Raw genomic sequence first — 17,426 nt, forward strand, 5'->3', positions numbered from 1 at the left:
GCGGTTGTCATCGAAACCCGGTCTCAATTGGGAAAGAGTGCCCAACACCCTGAGAAAATGTTTGAACCTTCTGCCTTATAAGCTTCAGGTATTTGCGAAGTTGATTTTCTAAGTCTTTTGCTGCTATGCAGAACCATTATTGGAGTTCACTTACCCAAGCACAGTTTTGAAGAAGACTCATAGTTACAGATGAAGCACAGTTCGATTTATCCATTTACGTGAATAAGCAGAATGTGAGATTATGGGCTGGACAAAAACCATATGACATTCAACAAGTCCTTGACATAGGACAACTTACTGCATGGTGGACGATATGAATACCATTAATAATAGGACCTTTATTTTAAAAAAAAGCGTAAATGGTGTTACTCTGACTGTTAATGGCGATCGTTATAGAAGTGCAACAAACATCCCGATCATGTGGTATCGCGGTTTGGCGACACTGAATGACCTCCCAGTTCCCCGGGCTTAACTGCTCTAGACTGATTTATGCAGTAATTTACAATGTAAAGTCTCTGTCAATAAACCAACCACTTAGAAAATCTGAAAGCAGCCATAAAAAAAGAAATTAAGGTGCTATCAAATGTACGACTTGCATAAGTTGCGGCGAAGGTGTTAGTTCATAGACAGGAGTGCATACAGGATTCAGCAGAAGGTTTCCACTACTCTACTGCTTCATCCGAACAGGCCTCGGAAGGCCCAATGACACTGACCGACCGCCGTGTCATCCTCAGCCGATCGGGCATCATTGGATGCGTATATGGAGGAGCATGTGGTCAGCACACCGCTCTCCTGACCGTTGTCAGTTTCCGTGACTGGAGCCGCTACTTCTCAGTGAAGTAGCTCCTCAATTTGATTCACAATAGCTGAGTGCAACCCGCTTGCCGACAGTTATCGGCAGACCCGGACGGTCATCCATCCAAGTGCTGGCCAAGCACGACAGCGCATAACTTCGGTGATCTGACGGCAACCGGTTTAGCATTGCAACAAGTCTGTTGGCAGCAGAGGGTATCTAAAATTTGTAACTTTCAAAAAAAGAAGCAATGTTCGTCATTTTTCTGATCTTACTGCTGCAGTTTTGTTGCAGAAAGTTTAATATGCATGAAATCACTCTAAACAAAAATATGCACGTTGACCAATTGTCAATGAGTACAAGGAAAGGAAATGCATGTAAAATGACTGAGCCAGTTATGGTATGCACAATATAATATTTATTCAGTTTTATGACTAGCTGTTTCATATTTTATAACAAATAAACATGTGATGTAAGATACGTCTAGTTCTGAATAGTTTTCTGAACGGCAGAAACACGTCTCGAGAAGATGCTGCTAGAAAACTTGCATTAAGTTACTACATTAGTCGCTGAGTCCGTCATATAGTTCTCCAGTCGTAGGAAGCACGTGTTCTGCCGCGGTGGTGCTGGGTGGAGCCTCTTTTAGCAGATGGTGGTTGGTGACACGGTGGTGCCGCTGGTGCTGCCGCTGGTGCTACCGCTCGTACTCGCAGTGGGGGCAACAGTGGTGCCGTTGTTGCTGCCGATCAGTGACTGCAAACACATACCGTATATAGCGTGATATACACTGACTCATTTCCTTATCTATACAAATTAAAAAAATGAAGTATATTTGGAACCTGAATTAATTCTAGCTTCTGGCGAAGAGAAGGCAGTAGTGGTACTAGTGCAGAATAGTGGATTGCTGTGAAAGACCTATTTGACAACATAAGCATCAGGCTTTCGGATTTGTGTGGGACCTTCGAGTGGAGTGAGAAAAACACATCTATGTAGTGCCTTGTGCATGACGGATTTTGTACGTACAACTTCTGCTTTCATCTGAATAAATCTGATGCGGGAAGTCACCGTTTTCTAATGTGCGGGAGAACAGATTCTGTCGGAACCAACGCGCAGAGATTGGTTTCGGTGTATCAAAGACAACGATTTTGAGGTGAGTGACAAAAGTCGCCCTCGTCGGTGCGGAGTACCATGAGCTGCTGCAGTCGAGTCGGAAGGTGAATGTTGAAAGCTACTAATCATAAGTATTCAATCTGAATCGCGCACTAGACAAGCGCGCGAAATTTGGTCAGACCCATGAAAAAGTTGTTCCACATGATGAGAATGCCACGCCACTTGTTGCAATGCGAGCGAAGGCAATATTGAAGGGACTACAGTGGGATGTCTTAACCCTGAAGTCATATTCACCAGACATGGCCCCTTCATTTGTTTCCGTATATGCAGCATGGCCTTCCTGAAAAACACTTTTATTTTTAACGAGATCGAAAACTACCTCATAAGAACCTGGAATCTTAATCGCGAAATCCGCTGTTACCCGGAAAGTGGGAAAAGTACGAGCTGCCGAGTAACGGTACTTTCAGTAAATTATCATATACCCTAAATTAAAATAAACATAACAGCTCGAATTAATTCAAGTGCTCAATATGTTACGAAGGTGAACATTTTCTTGCATCGGTCTCTTTCTGCTCTAAAAGCCCCATTAACTCTAATTGAAAATTGTATCGATTGGAACGGACCATTACCTTTTATATAATGTGATTATTATTATTGTATGTATCAATCACAACAACAAATACAACACCAGTTTAAACAAAAAATTTGCATGAGAAACTATATAGATTGAACAAACATTAAACGGATAAGACTATGTACGAATATCGGTAGACGCAATCCAGTGGAGAGCCCTATCCAGAGCTTCATATAGATTGTTGATGCAACCAGGGAAATGCCTGTTCGGACACTCATTTACAATGTTTCCAATTGTCTAAGTGACACCACAGCCACACGTAGAGTCAGTGCAAATGCTCCAGTTGAGCATGTTGCTGCTGCACATGCCATCCTCAGTGAGATTTATGTTAAGCTGTTCCCATACCTTCCTTGTATGATGAAACCTTGGAACTCCAACAGACGGGTTGAAAATAAATCGTGGTTCTGGGTTTTCGTGTCATGCCATTCACGTTTCCATTCAGCGTTGAATCCAGTCGAGAGCATTTTCATTTCCCCTTCATATTCTTGTCTTCTGAATTTGAAAAGTTTCCTAGGCAGCGAGAGACACATTTTTACAAACTACCCTGTGAATGTTGTAGAGAGCTGCCTTCGACGGATGTAAGCGTGACAGATGTTCCACAATATTGGCAGCTGGCAATCCATTACTGGGCACAAGTCACCCGCTCTTCTTATCACCCGGATGTGCTTTAAACTGCAGACTGCTCAATATGTTCCTTAAGACGTCACCTAGAGATTTACAAGGTATTGTTTACAGATATTTCAATACTAGGCCCTCGCGCCACACCATGTCGTAAGCTGGAGACAGGTCAATGTAAATAAGGCCAGTACTGAGTTTATTTTGGTAGGCAGTTTCTGTGCGAATAGTGAAGGAGAGCATTTGCTCGCGGTAGCATTTATGTGGTCTAAATCCAGCTTGCTCAAATGGCACCACAGACAGTCATGATGGATACTGCTGTAGATTGTTTCCTGCATTCGCAAGGAAACAGCCACTGGATGCAATAGATGCACAGCGTAACCCGGAATATTCGCCATGCTGAGTAATAAACTGCTCTCTGTTGATCAGCAATACGAACACGTGTGTGCGACTTACCCCTTCATGGATCGCCAGGACACCGTCGTCCTCGGAAGCCAGAATCTCGATGGTAGCGGTACCGTCTGCACCGACTGTCACACTCTTTCCGGTGCAGCTCATTCCATTCACGTCACCAGAAATAACGTCGCAGTAGGTACCAGCAGGAAGGCAAGTCTGCGCAGAAAGAAAATTAAGAACTTACTCACAGGATTCTGCATAATTACTATTTATTCGCAATCACTCTTAATAGCAGCTGGAAAATATTGTAACACAGGTAGTTTACAGTGTACCCTCATGCATACATGGATTTTACCATATGCTGTAAGTGCATAAAAGAATGTTTCGAATCGTATTAATAATTCATCACATACATCTTCCGGGTGATTTGTGAAAGGCAATAGGGGAGTGTATTTTTGTGTTTCTAAACAGGTTAATCATCTTCATTGTTCCTGCGTGACTGGGATACACGAGGAATCTATTATTGTGCTCAAAGAAAATTGCATTCCCTAATGAATACATTTTATGGAAAATCTGTGACTAACTGCTGTCAATGTTTCTACAAGACATTGCCAGTTTCGACATAAAAAATCCCGTTATAGTTTCACATCATTGTTTGTGGACTATTAACTGAAAGCAGACGTTAGTTTATTATTTGAAAAAAGGGAGTAAATTACTGTGATTATCGATGTGCTACTCTTAAAAGTTCAAAGATAACAAACCTTATTTACCTGTGTAATTGTATCTACAACACACGAATGTCATTGCAAGACATCACGTATATAAATGAAATTTAATTAATGTGTAAATCACAATGGTATATATTTCAGAGGTCCATCGCTGGTTTTTTGTTAGCTTAGTCTGAATGAGCTGCATATTTATTAACAATATATACTCACGCAAACATATAGCAGCGAAAAAAGGAATGTTTTCTACAATAGGACCTCACCTGGATGGTCGCTTTCAGGTCGGAGGACTCCTCGTCATTGATGGCAATGAATCCCAGGGTACCTCTGCAGAAAGCGATCTGCCAGTCGCTGCCCGACCACCAGTTGGTCACCTCAGTTGCTGTGAAGGAACAAGCGAAACTTTACTATGACTATCAATCATATTCGAGCACATTTAGTGGACGCGAAATGAAATAGCAGAATATTTTGTTTGTTTATTTTATATCTCTATTTCTTGTGCTTGCAGGCCGTATTCTTCCCAAACAACGCGTGCCACTCTTGGGCGTGCATTGCTTAAGACACTAGCACTGCATTCACGAGGAACGTAAACAAACCCCATTCCACATTCCTGTATTATGTTGGCCGCCATTTCGTGAAATCGTTTCAAGAATATGCAGGAACAGACGATCCATCGAAGTCCTATTCTGTTCGGTCCCTCGTTTGCAACTAACACAGTCCGTAGTCTGGGCGAAAAATGTTTGACCAGCATAGTCATAATCATATTCACAGTCCCTAGGTACGTCAAAGTTCCTGGGTTTGTTTCCAATTACTGCATAAATTTCGAATAAATTTCAGTAGCAATGGGGCTGAAGACTTCTGGCATAAGAAATTACTCTCGATCTCCCAACGGCCTTGTCAAAGAGGGCAGAGGAGTTGACAGAGGTTCAGGCCACACTCTTGTCCATCGAGTGGGATACTGCTACCAAAAGGCTGAAGAATCAACAATGATCAACGGCAAGAGGAAGGAGAAGTCAATGGAAATCACTGCATTACAGACACATAATGTTTATTCACAGAACATATGGTCTGTAGCTGAAAAAGTGCCATCATGTTCTTTCCATTAGCAAAAGGTTCCAGGTAACTTCCCCATTCGGATCTCTGGAAGACGGTTGCCTAGGTGGCGGTAACCACGAGAAAAAGATGGAATGGCTAATGCCGGAGTCGGAACTTGGAGTGTATGAAGTTTCAACAGGCCGGCCGGTGTGGCCGTGCGTTTCTAGGCGCTTCAGTCTGGAACCGCGTGACCGCTACGGTCGCAGGTTCGAATCCTGCCTCGGTCATGGATGTGTGTGATGTCCTTAGATTAGTTAGATTTAAGTAGTTCTAAGTTCTAGGGGACTGATAACCACAGATGTTAAGTCCCATAGTGCTCAGAGCCATTTTTTTTTTTTAAGTTTCAACATGGAAGGGAAGTTAGAAAAGGTGAGCAGTGAAATCCACATTCTCAGTCCAGATGCTATGTCGGTTGATGAAATGAAGTGGAAAGAAGATGAAGAGTTCTGGTAAGACGAATGTGCGGTAATATCAGCAGCAGCAGAAAATAGGAAAAAATGAGTAGGGTTCGTTATGAATAGAACATGGTAGAGAGCGAGTTACTGTAGGTAGGTCCAGTGGTATAGTTCTTCCCGACAGAATCGACACCAAAACAACGCCAACAACCATATTTTATATATACGTTTTTAGCACAAACTGAAGATGCAAAATGGAGACATTATGTGAGGATATTGAATGGGTATTTCAGTATGTAAAGGGAGATGATAAAATAATAATCATGGATGATTGGAATACGGTACTAGGGGAACGAGTAGAAGGAATTAAGGGAGAATACGAGCTTAGGTGAATAGTAATGGGAGAGGAGAAGGTTAACGGATTTCAGCATTAAATTTCTGCTAGTAATAGCGAATAGACTGTTCAAAAATCATAAGAGTGGGAGGTGCACTTGAATAACAGTGGAGGAAGGAAGAAGGTCCAGATGCTTTACATCATGTTAAGGCAGCGATTCAGAAATCACATACTGGATAGCCAGGACCAGTATACACTGGCATTACAATTTAGTAATGACGAAGAGTAAAATGTAGTATTTTTTGCGTCCTTCAAAAACTTTCACTCCACAGTGTAGTATAAACTGATACGGTACACGTGCAACATTTTTAGCAGCTCAGTCCGAATATGCACCCTTGCAAAGAGATATGCCCTTTGTATAGTAAGGTCTAAGTTCTTCTCACAGTCCAAGGTCCAGCTTACAATTTTAATGTCACAGAACTATGTCTATTATGAATTCTTATTCAGTGTGGTATTATTGCGCGACGTTATTGGAGATGGGAGACAACAATACGTCGACCTCGAACATGACTGTCTCTTCGGAAAAGACGTCAGACATGTCATATCCGAAATTAATTTCAACCAAAACAGCCTCACGCTAAAACCCCATACTGTTCTGGAATTTGAACCAGACAGCGTGTGATCCAGAGATCCAGTAGTATACTTTGCAGTGCCACATCTCATTGTCAAACGAATTATGGAGATGGGAAGTTTCTCCTAAGTACGCGGCCCGAATAGCAGTCTCCATCTGGAGAATCTCAGCGCTAGAGCCTATTAACGTCCTCTTCAACCAAGGGAAGTGTGAAGTGCCTAAACTAGCAAGTACTCAGTTACCACTCCATGTCCATAGCACACAAGTCATCAAGTCGTACCAACACCGTCATGACGCACACAAGTCATCAAGTCTTAGCAACACAGTCATGAAAGACCTACGATTACCGTTACACCAAAGATACGTTTCAGTACAGGTGGTTGTGGATCAGCGTCGTAGGAACAACTGATAAACTACTGACTATTGGAAAAATATTTAACAGTTCCGGTTTGGAAAAGTCGTTATGAACGGGAGGGAGAGTGCGATGTTCACTACATAACGTACACTGCCGAGACCAGCTGACGGCAAAAATATAAGGAAGCACAGCGACCGGTCAACATTGTGTTGCCCCTTCGATGTGTTTATGAAGTTCAGTTTTATTTAGTAGTTATCGACGTTGATATTTTCTTCGTAACGTACAAACTGTGCCTAGAACTGTGGCACTTGGCACTGAATTTTTAGGGAAAATTAACTTACGCTGTTAACAGAAGGGCGAGACATTCACGAGGAGTGGGAAACTGTCAAATATTTTTAGATCATGGTGGGCCACGTTCAAGCTTTAGACATTTGATCCTTTGGAATGGACGATCTTACCTCCAACTACGTTCCTGAACTCGGCCATGTTGTAGATCTGCCTCCAGCGATGCTCACACACCCAGGGGCTGGCGCACGAGCCGTCTTCGTTGAAGGTGGGCGAGATGATGTTCTGGTTGCTGTCCTGTGGGGGACCCTCGTCCGATGAGCTGAACTGGTAGCTGGACATCACTCGGGGCAGACCGTAGTTGTAGGCAAGCATAAAGGCCACCGCTATCTGCAAAATACCCGATATCAAGGAATGCTGTCACTGGCCTTATATTTTGGAGGAATGGGATACAGATAACCATCAGAACATTCCGATTAGTATGTCTTATTGTTTCTACACAGCAAGCGTAGTTCCATCACCGACACCATTTCGTTGCTTCATCATTCTTCTAATGAACTGATGCCACACGTCTGGAATTCTCGATCATGCTATCACAGGGCGATTCAAAAGATTGCGTACAAATGGAAGGAGCTAACAGACGAATCGATGTACAACGACTTTGGAATGGGAACTTATGGTCTTGGAAGTTTTGGAATATCAGAAACAACAATTACAATCAATGCACTTTCGCCTCAAGTTAAGGAAAGATAATATGCTGTTTACTCGATAAGATAGTCAAATACAGGACATTTTCAAAGCGGCGTCCATCACATTCAGAACAGACATTACAACTTCAAAAAATGGTTCAATTGGCTCTGAGCACTATGGTACTTAAAATCTATGGTCATCAGTCCCCTAGAACTTAGAACTACTTAAACCTAACTAAATTAAGGACATCACACAACTCCCAGTCATCACGAGGCAGTGAACATAAGATCTTCGCAGAAAATTCTGGCGCACTCTACCAAGTAAACCAGACAGCGTACGAACGTCGTTGGACTTTGAAACTATACTGGCGAGAAGTGTTTCTTCGTCGGGGACATGTCACATTCACAAGGCCTCCGATATACTCCCACTAAAACTAAATAAATCAAAAGGCGTGACATTACGGGACCCAAGTGACCATGCAATTGGACCACCCCTCGGATCCAACAACTGGGTTGCGTGAATTAAGTACGTTACCTATTTGCACAGAAAAGCGTGCAATGCTCCGCCTAATTACAGCTGGTTACAAAAACAGTTCATTATCTTTACTAAATTTAAGATGCGTGTTCGTTTATTGCCCTTGTTGTTCCTAACATTGCAAAAAATTCACTGGCTCAGGATTAGTTTATATCACCATATGCTCCTGTTCCAAAGCTGTTATATTTCGATTTCTTTCCCTGTTTCTTTAATTTGTGCGCAACCTTTACCCCATTATAAGAACTAATGCAAGTAATTTCTCTCTCTGTGTTTCGCCCTCCAAAAGAAATTTTCAGGAATTAGTTGACCGAAACTAACTCAAATATTTGTCTACTTACGTATTATTCAGAGAATGTACATATTTCACGGCTGTTCTCGTAAAAACATTGTCAGTAAATCACTAGAGATTCAGTCAGCTGTACTACTTTCACAAATCCTTATTCACACTTACCAAGGGCTCACTGATGTGTTTTTCAATAATGTGATGCACTATCATATGTTAATGTAAGTTTTACATGAGTTTTCACCCTGTCCTACTAATTAAGCAGTACTTGTGTGAATATCCCTTCAGTAACACTGGGATTCAGAGAGCACATCAAACAGGAAACACTTTCTTCCTCTGTTTGTGGAAATGGGGTCATTCTGGCACAACAGTAAAGTGTGGGATTCGGAAGTAGAATCTACATCTACATCCATACTCCGCAAGCCACCTGACGGTGTGTGGCGGAGGGTACCTTGAGTACCTCTATCGGTTCTCCCTTCTATTCCAGTCTCGTATTGTTCGTGGAAAGAAGGACTGTCGGCATGCCTCTGTGTGGGCTCTAATCTCTCTGATTTTATCCTCATGGTCTCTTCGCGACAATGACTTGTGATAACGAAGTGACCAGTGACGATTTTTCTAAATATTACTAAACCACCAACCGGTTGCGTTAAAATGGCTTAAAATGATTATTTCCTGTACTTATTCGTTACGTTTCATACCTTGTACATCTTGGGGCTCTGGAAGGTGAGAATATCACCGGCGCCTCCGTGACCTCTCTGGTTGTCATGATTATCCACAAAAGACAGAGCACTCATTCCAGCAACCATACCCCAAGGTTCACCTGCCAAGAGAAACAGTACCATGAAAGGCAAGTTCCTTAAGTTCAGCTAAATATTCAGTCTGAGACTCCAGCGTCGTGAAACGTACCGAAGTTGCTGAGGTCCTTGAGAGGGCTGTTCCTCATCACGGCAGCTGACAGCGCTTGCCCGAAATAGAACTCAGTGATTCTTCCAATGGACAGGTATTCATTCTTGGAAACAGCCTCAGTACCTGCAAGAAAATTGTGACTCGATTTAGCTACTTTTGAGTTCTATCGTCAAACCGTCTGTCAATTTCACAATTATGTTCGTAAGTTACCTGGATCGATGACTTCCTGGTAGATGAAGGGACGCAGACCCTCCGCAAATCCGTGTTCGGTATTGAGGTTGTTCAATCTTCCATAGATGTTCTCCAGATCAGATGGCCACATGTGTTTGGCAGCGTCAATCCTGCGCAAACGCACAAAATAACACGAGTTTTTCGCTCTGGTTGTAAAGTGGTAATCTAGTTTTGAGAAAGAGATCCTCACCTGAAGCCTGCGACACCGGCGTCGATGAGTGTGTTCAGATAATCCACAATCTTGCCCCTCACGTACTCCTGGCTCTGGTCGAGGTCGTGCAGTCCAGTGAGTTCGCAGTTGCGGATCTGAGTGTGAAAGAAACGTGGTAAGCAGAGCGCCTGTGATTTTTACACATAATGACTATTTAAATGCGAGGGCTAACTGTGGTACTATTTCACTAAAATGTTGTTGAACTCGTTAACGTAAAAAATTATTAAAAATCGGTTATCAGTGCCGTATATTACTGTGTTATCACGAAGGCTGTAACACATGCAAGTGTAGATATTTTTGTTGTTGACCGAGAGCCATGTATTGACCATCATTACATCATTAATTACTTCTTTCAAAATTATAGCTGTAACTCATATAGGTGTAGATATTATTATTGTTGACTGAGAACCATGTATTGAACATCACTACATCAGTAGTTACTTCATTTGCTGTTATAGCTGTTATGAGTAGTATGGTGTTAGGTTGGGTAGTACCTCCAAGTACAGGTGACGAGAACATGTCGTTAACGCTTATTTTCCCCTGGGCAGTAGGTCAAGAGTCGAAGCGTCGACAAAACGGGCAACCGATACTGACAGTCATAGGCCACTTAGTGGTTGGGTTATAGACAGTGCAGAAAACATCAGGTAGTACATTATATGACGTATTTGTGGGAAGAATGTCGTTGCGGGGAAGAAACAATCAGCACACTGATGTGTGTATGTATTAAGGTATCACGTTTTAAAAATATCTCTACTTACACCTGTTACAGCCTGTATAGCACAGGACACAACGTTACCGTTTGCTTTGCGGACTTGGACTGTATGTATAATCAGTTATTATTCTAGTATACAAGACCATACATAAACGTTATACTGGAATTTGTACAGTATTTCTGTTCCGAACTACCGGTTTCGTGTTCACTGGATGCCAGGCCAAACAAGCCAGTTAAACAGAAGATTCTTATATCCTTCAAAATGACAAAATTACTATAAAAATATAAACGTACTGGAATGTCAATTGCTCCCTTAAATTATCCATACCTCTTCATCCTCTTGCGTTAATGTTACGATTAAGGTTCGAGAGCATGAGCTCATTGTTGTTTTTCTAATGAGAATTATGACATATCAGGTTTGTAATTTTCAGTATGAGTACAATACTGATAGGAACATGCGCAATCATCAATAATGCCACTATAATATGGATTAAATGACGCTTCTTAAAATAGGAAAGGATACCGAAAGCTAAGTCAGATTCGATACTGACAAAACTTTCCAGGAAGGGTTTCATATTATAGAAATCAAACCACTATCTTCTGCAGCTGTGTGGCGTATTATAATGACATTGCACTGAATTATACAAACTACATTGCAGGACATTTCACATCTATGTACGAGTATACAGCCGGCTAGCTACATTAAGGTGCTTCGCGAATACACCACTGTTATTCTGCTACCTCTCCTGTTCCATCAGCATATGGTGCGTGCAAAGAGTGAATCTGATTTAGTCTCTCTGTTATCCCAAATTTCTATGATGTTTCACCATTTTATAACCGTAATGGCGTATTTTTCAGAGATGATGTTACGTTGCGTAAGACCTGCAGAAATGAAATAAATCATGTCGTGCTGCGGTGTATTTACTGGATTACATTTCATCTGTCATCAACAATAAGGGCAGTGCCGAGCTAACACCTGCAGAGGCACGACAGCATATCAGTTTTTCAGAGTGATGAGATTTAAACGCTTTTGAAGCTTTATACGTTGCAATACTAACTGCCATCATGCCGCTTCTTCGACTCTAGTCAACATTTGAGACATTCGATGCTCTTTTTGTACTGAGAGTAAAATTTCCTTCAGATCACTAAGCTTATATCAGCCAATATATATGCAGTGCACCTACGACATAACACAGCATTGAGTCAATTTACGCGCCGTCTTGTCAAACCGGATAAATCTTTTTGACAATGCTAAGTATTAACGAGGGCCGATGAGATGACTGTGACATTATCGTGTACTGCTAACGTGTTATAGTACGCTTGCTACATTTTTCTCCCGGATTCGCCGAAGGAGATGCGACTCACGTTGTTGGCGTCCTGGTAGTTGTTGACGGTGCACTGGCTGTGGAAGTGCTCCTTGGTGTAGGGCACCGCGGGGTAGTCGTAGTTGGCCGTGTCCACGCTGCTTCCACCGGTGGTGCCGACGCCGTCCCACGTTCCCGTCATGTGGTTAAACACGGCGTCAACGTAGATACTGCAAAAGCCAGCGCATTCACCCAACAACCACATCGTCACACTGCATAGCACAGACTGTTTCAAAAGAAAATGTTGTTGTTGCTGTTGTCTTCAGTCCAGAGACTGGTTTGATGCAGCTCTCCATGCTACTCTATCCTGTGCCAGCTTCTCCATCTCCCAGTACTTACTGCAACCTACATCCTTCTGAATCTGCTTAGTGTATTCATCTCTTGGTCTCCCTCTACGATTTTTACCCTCCACCCTGCCCTCCAATGCTAAATTTGTGATCCCTTGATGCCTCAGAACATGTCCTACCAACTGGTCCTTTCTTCTTATCAAGTTGTGCCACAAACTCCTCTTCACCCCAATTCTATTCAAGACCTCCTCATTAGTTATGTGATCTACCCATCTAATCTTCAGCATCCTTCTGTAGCACCACATTTCGAAAGCTTCTATTCTCTTCTTGTACAAACTATTTATCGTCCATGTTTCACTTCCATACGTCGCTACACTCCACACAAATACTTTCAGAAACGACTTCCTGACACTTAAATATGCATTTGATGTTAACAAATTTCTCTTCTTCAGAAATGCTTTCCTTGCCATAGCCAGTCTACATTTTACATGCTCTCTACTTCGACCATCATTAGTTGTCTTACTCCCCAAATATCAAAACTCCATTACTACTTTAAGTGTCTCATTTCCTAATCTAATTCCCTCAGCTTCACCCGACTTAATTCGACTACATTCCATTATCCTCGTTTTGTTTTTGTTGATGCTCATCTTATATCCTCCTTTCAAGACACTGTCCATTCCGTTCAACTGCTCTTTCAAATCCTTTGCTGTCTCTGAGAGAATTACAATGTCATCGGCGAACCTCATCGTTTTTATTTCTTCTCGATGGATTTTAATACCTACTCCCAATTTTTTTTTTTGTTTGCTTCACTGCTCGCTCAATATACGGATTGAATAACATCGGGGACAGGCTACAACCCTGTCTCACTCCCTTCCCAACCGCTGCTTCCCATTCATGCCCCTCGACTCTTATAACTGCCATCTGCTTTCTGTACAAATTATAAATAGCCTTTCGCTCCCTGTATTTTACCCCTGCCACCTTTAGAATTTGAAAGAGATTATTCCAGTCAACATTGTCAAAAGCTTTCTCTAAGTCTGCAAATGCTAGAAACGTAGGTTTGCCATTCCTTAATCTGTTTTCTAAGATAAGTCGTAGGGTCAGTATTGCCTCACGTGTTCCAACATTTTTGCGGAATCCATACTGGTCTTCATCGAGGTCGGCTTCTACCAGTTTTTGCATTCGTCTGTAAAGAATTCGAGATAGTACTTTGCAGCTGTGACTTATTAAACTGATAGTTCGGTAATTTTCACATCTGTCAACACCTGCTTTCTTTGGTATTGGAATTATTATATTCTTCTTGAAGTCTGAGGGTACTTCGCCTGTCTCATACATTTTGCTCACCAGATGGTAGAGTTTCGTCAGGACTGGCTCTCCCAAGGCCGTCAGTAGCTCCAATGGAATGTTGTCTACTCCTGGGGCCTTGTTTCGACTCAGATCTTTCAGTGCTGTGTCAAACTCTTCACGCAGTATCGTATCTCCCATTTCATCTTCATTTACATCCTCTTCCATTTCCGTAAGATTCTCCTCAAGTACGTCGCCCCTGTATAGACCCTCTATATACTCCCTCCACCTTTCTGCTTTCCCTTCTTTGCTTAGAACTGGGTTTCCAATTAATAGATAAACAAATGCTTGGTCAGAATTGAGTTGAGGAAACTAGCACTGAAAGTTCATTTCCACCTTCTGTGAGAAAAGTCGTTACTGTAGTAAATGTCTGGATAGGTACATAAACACTACATGAGATTTATTTTTAAGCCACAGTTATACTTATCAAAAGCACTGTGGATTTGAACCGAGTTCCATGCATATCACTGATACTGTTCTTCCAGCGAGCAAGCCCCACATAGCGAATCAAACCACTGTTTACCACTCGCTGTAATCAGTTCGACCGAAATTCCACAGTGAAACAGCGCTTTGTGTAGTACTGGCAGATATTTGCGCTCGGATGAATTCCAGCTGAACTGATTGAAGTTCTCACTTATGATCGGCGCAGGATGTGCTCTACTTTGTACCATCTCATAACTCTGCGTTTCAGGTCTTCGTCAGGCCTAGATCATCCACCGCACTTCACGTTAACATAAGCTCATTGTGCCTTGTTGTACGGTATTTCAACCCTGTGGTGCTCAAATAAACCGCTGTGGACAGCTGTTAAATGTCGCTTCTTTCGCGTTTTCAATCAGTCCTGAAGCTGCAAATACACTCAGTGCACAGCAGCGGCAGGATGTGACCACTGGAGTTGACTGAGTGCATGTGCAGCCTCAGGACTCATTCAGATCGCCAAAGATGTGGTATTGACAGCTGTCCACTGCAGTGAACATGTGTAACAGAGGCTTAAAATAATTATTTAAAATGGTAATGCGTATCTATCGGTCGTTTTGAGACTTATGTCACCTGTCCTTAATCCCACGTCCGGCCATCCTGATTTAGGTTTTCTGTGATTTCCCTACATCACTTCAGGCAAATGCCGGAATGGTTCCTTTGAAAGGGCACGGCTGATTTCCTTCCCCATCCTTCTCTAATCCGAGCTTGTGCTCCGTCTCTAATGACCTAGGGGACTGAAGACCTCAGATGTTAAGTACAATAGTGCTCAGAGCCATTTGAACCACTTTGCAAAGGTGGAACATCGGAACATATTTCCACTGACATATAAGATCATGCAATTACGGTTTTTTGTGATGAGTAATTTAGACTTGTCCCTGCAAAACTGTTGGTTTCATTAAGCAAAATTATACTTCAAGACAGGTAAAGTCATTTATGTTTCAGCGGAAACACTCTATTTGTAACACAGATATTTAGGTATTATCGTGTATGTAAGTTTCCTAGCATGATTTTTATCGATTCCGAAGTTAAATAATGTAATCCAAAGGAATGGACAATTATATGCTGTATCGATTGCCTGTAGCACAACGGTCAGTGCCGGTCGCGGTGGCCGAGCGGTTCTAGGCGCTTCAGTCGGGAACCGCGCGACTGCTACGGTCGCAGGTTCGAATCCTGCCTAGGGCGTGGAAGTGTGTGATGTCATTAGGTTAGTTCGGTTTAAGTAGTTCTAAGTTCTAGGGGACTGATGACCCATAGTGCTCAGAGCCATTTGAACCATTTTTTGAACAACGGTCAGTGTTCAGATTCAGCAAAAAGCACTATTAATCACAAAAGGCGCAACAGAATGTGAAATGAGCGCACCATTCCAACTCTGCGAGTGGCACATATCATATATTATTGCAAAGAATCCTAAGACAAAGCAACTCACCTACGAAAGAAAGTTCTTATAGACCGTAGCTTCTGCTGCTGCTTGTCGATTCTGGATTCTTACCAAAAACTATTAATGGAAGCTGACGAGAGGTTTCAAAGGAGAGTTATACGATCCATCACAGGTTGTTTAGACACCGAAGTATGACTATAGAGGGAATAGCCTTAGTCAGAAAATTCCATGAGCTGGCGTTCCAACAACAGTCAGTACTTTTCGCTTACCAACACAGTTTTCGCTTAACCAAGTAGCTTGCGGTAATTTGGTCCCAATGCGTTCCATCAGCGAATGAAATAGTAGGTGTGGGAGACGGTGAAGGCGTTATTGTAGTGCACAAGCTACAATGTCTCATGGCTCACTCATTACAAAAGTAGTTCCTGATAGAGACCCCACTTTCGATTTCCAGCCCTGTGGCGCCTTGCCAAACATCTCGAGCCTGTGAGGGCGTCCTCTTACCGGATTCCTGCGGCGTTGCAGCGCTTCACCATGTCCCTGAACTCCTCCTCGTTACCGGAGCGGGTGACGAGTTTGTACGACGCCGGCTGGTACCTCTCCCACCATGGTCGGTTGCTTGCGGTGATGGCCAGGTTCTCGCTGGGTGGTGACACCTGAAAAGAGAATTAACTGTATTGTTATACCTGCGTTCAGAGGTTTCTAAAATGGACCAGGAGGAGAGCGCAATACCTGAAAAATTGAAAATGCATTTAGATTATCGTACTGAAGTCGGCGGCGACGAATTGTGCCCGTTGTACCTCTCAGTCCAGTTTCTAAACGATTAGAAATACAGACGTAGTCTCGTATTATGAAATTCAATCATGTCTGATGCTTCAGTTTATGAAAATATTTTCGAAGACTTTTATTGGGGCACTTATTAAAATTTTTCATTGATGCCCCCGTAACCCTCACCATTCGTACTTTGTAGACGTAATCTCGATTCTCAGGGTTACATCATTCGTGAAGGACCTACAGCTTCAAATACCTTCACAATCATATAGATAGTGTCGTAACTTTATATCGTATCTTTGGTTCAAACACTTCACAGGTACCACGTATATTAAAATAATGGAAGGGCGCCTAAAATACACTGAATAATTCGCTATTTGTTTTTTACTCTTCACTTTGTTTATTCTTCACTTTCTGTAATTCCTTGAAATGAGCACAATTTTAGCGTTTCCAGTGCTGCTACGGTAAATGGTAATTAATCCGAAATTCCGGATTGTAAGATCAACACAGCCTGTATTCTGACGACAGACATGGACAGTTTCGGTAAAATACATATTCAGTAAGGTGTTTCCTTCCACTTCTTCACATTTTAGCACATTTTTTTGTAGGCTTAGTCATGAAAATATAGTAACTAAACAAAACGACAGTTACAGCTGTCCGCAGCTCGTAGTCTAGCGGATAGCGTTGCTGCCTCTGGGTACCGGGTTCGATTCCCGACCAGGTTGGGGATTTTCTCTGCCTGGGGACTTAGTGTTTGTGTTGTCCTCATCATTTTATCATCATCACTATGATGATGTGGCTACTGATAGCGGCTAGGTTGGACTGTGTAAAAAATTGGAGTGTGAACAAATTGGGACTTTGTACGGTCGCTGATGA

The 17,426-nt window shown here is 42.4% G+C and overlaps 1 protein-coding gene across 1 annotated transcript in view; it reads right to left on the bottom strand.

Annotated features, from left to right (window-relative positions):
• Positions 1-1,188: 1,188 nt before the first annotated feature.
• Positions 1,189-17,426, bottom strand: part of LOC126456303 (alpha-amylase-like) — a 66,655-nt gene continuing 50,417 nt past the window's right edge. Inside the window, exons 3-12 of the mRNA XM_050092053.1 lie at positions 16,284-16,435; positions 12,301-12,469; positions 10,203-10,318; positions 9,992-10,122; positions 9,782-9,904; positions 9,574-9,695; positions 7,542-7,758; positions 4,537-4,655; positions 3,609-3,764; positions 1,189-1,546 (exon numbers count right to left, since the gene is read on the bottom strand). Coding sequence (XP_049948010.1) covers positions 1,436-1,546; positions 3,609-3,764; positions 4,537-4,655; positions 7,542-7,758; positions 9,574-9,695; positions 9,782-9,904; positions 9,992-10,122; positions 10,203-10,318; positions 12,301-12,469; positions 16,284-16,435 — 1,416 coding nt within the window. The 3' untranslated portion in view covers positions 1,189-1,435. The remainder of the gene's footprint in view (positions 1,547-3,608; positions 3,765-4,536; positions 4,656-7,541; positions 7,759-9,573; positions 9,696-9,781; positions 9,905-9,991; positions 10,123-10,202; positions 10,319-12,300; positions 12,470-16,283; positions 16,436-17,426) is intronic.

The sequence above is a fragment of the Schistocerca serialis genome, chromosome 2 (genome assembly GCF_023864345.2).
Source record: "Schistocerca serialis cubense isolate TAMUIC-IGC-003099 chromosome 2, iqSchSeri2.2, whole genome shotgun sequence".
Lineage (NCBI taxonomy): Eukaryota > Metazoa > Arthropoda > Insecta > Orthoptera > Acrididae > Schistocerca > Schistocerca serialis.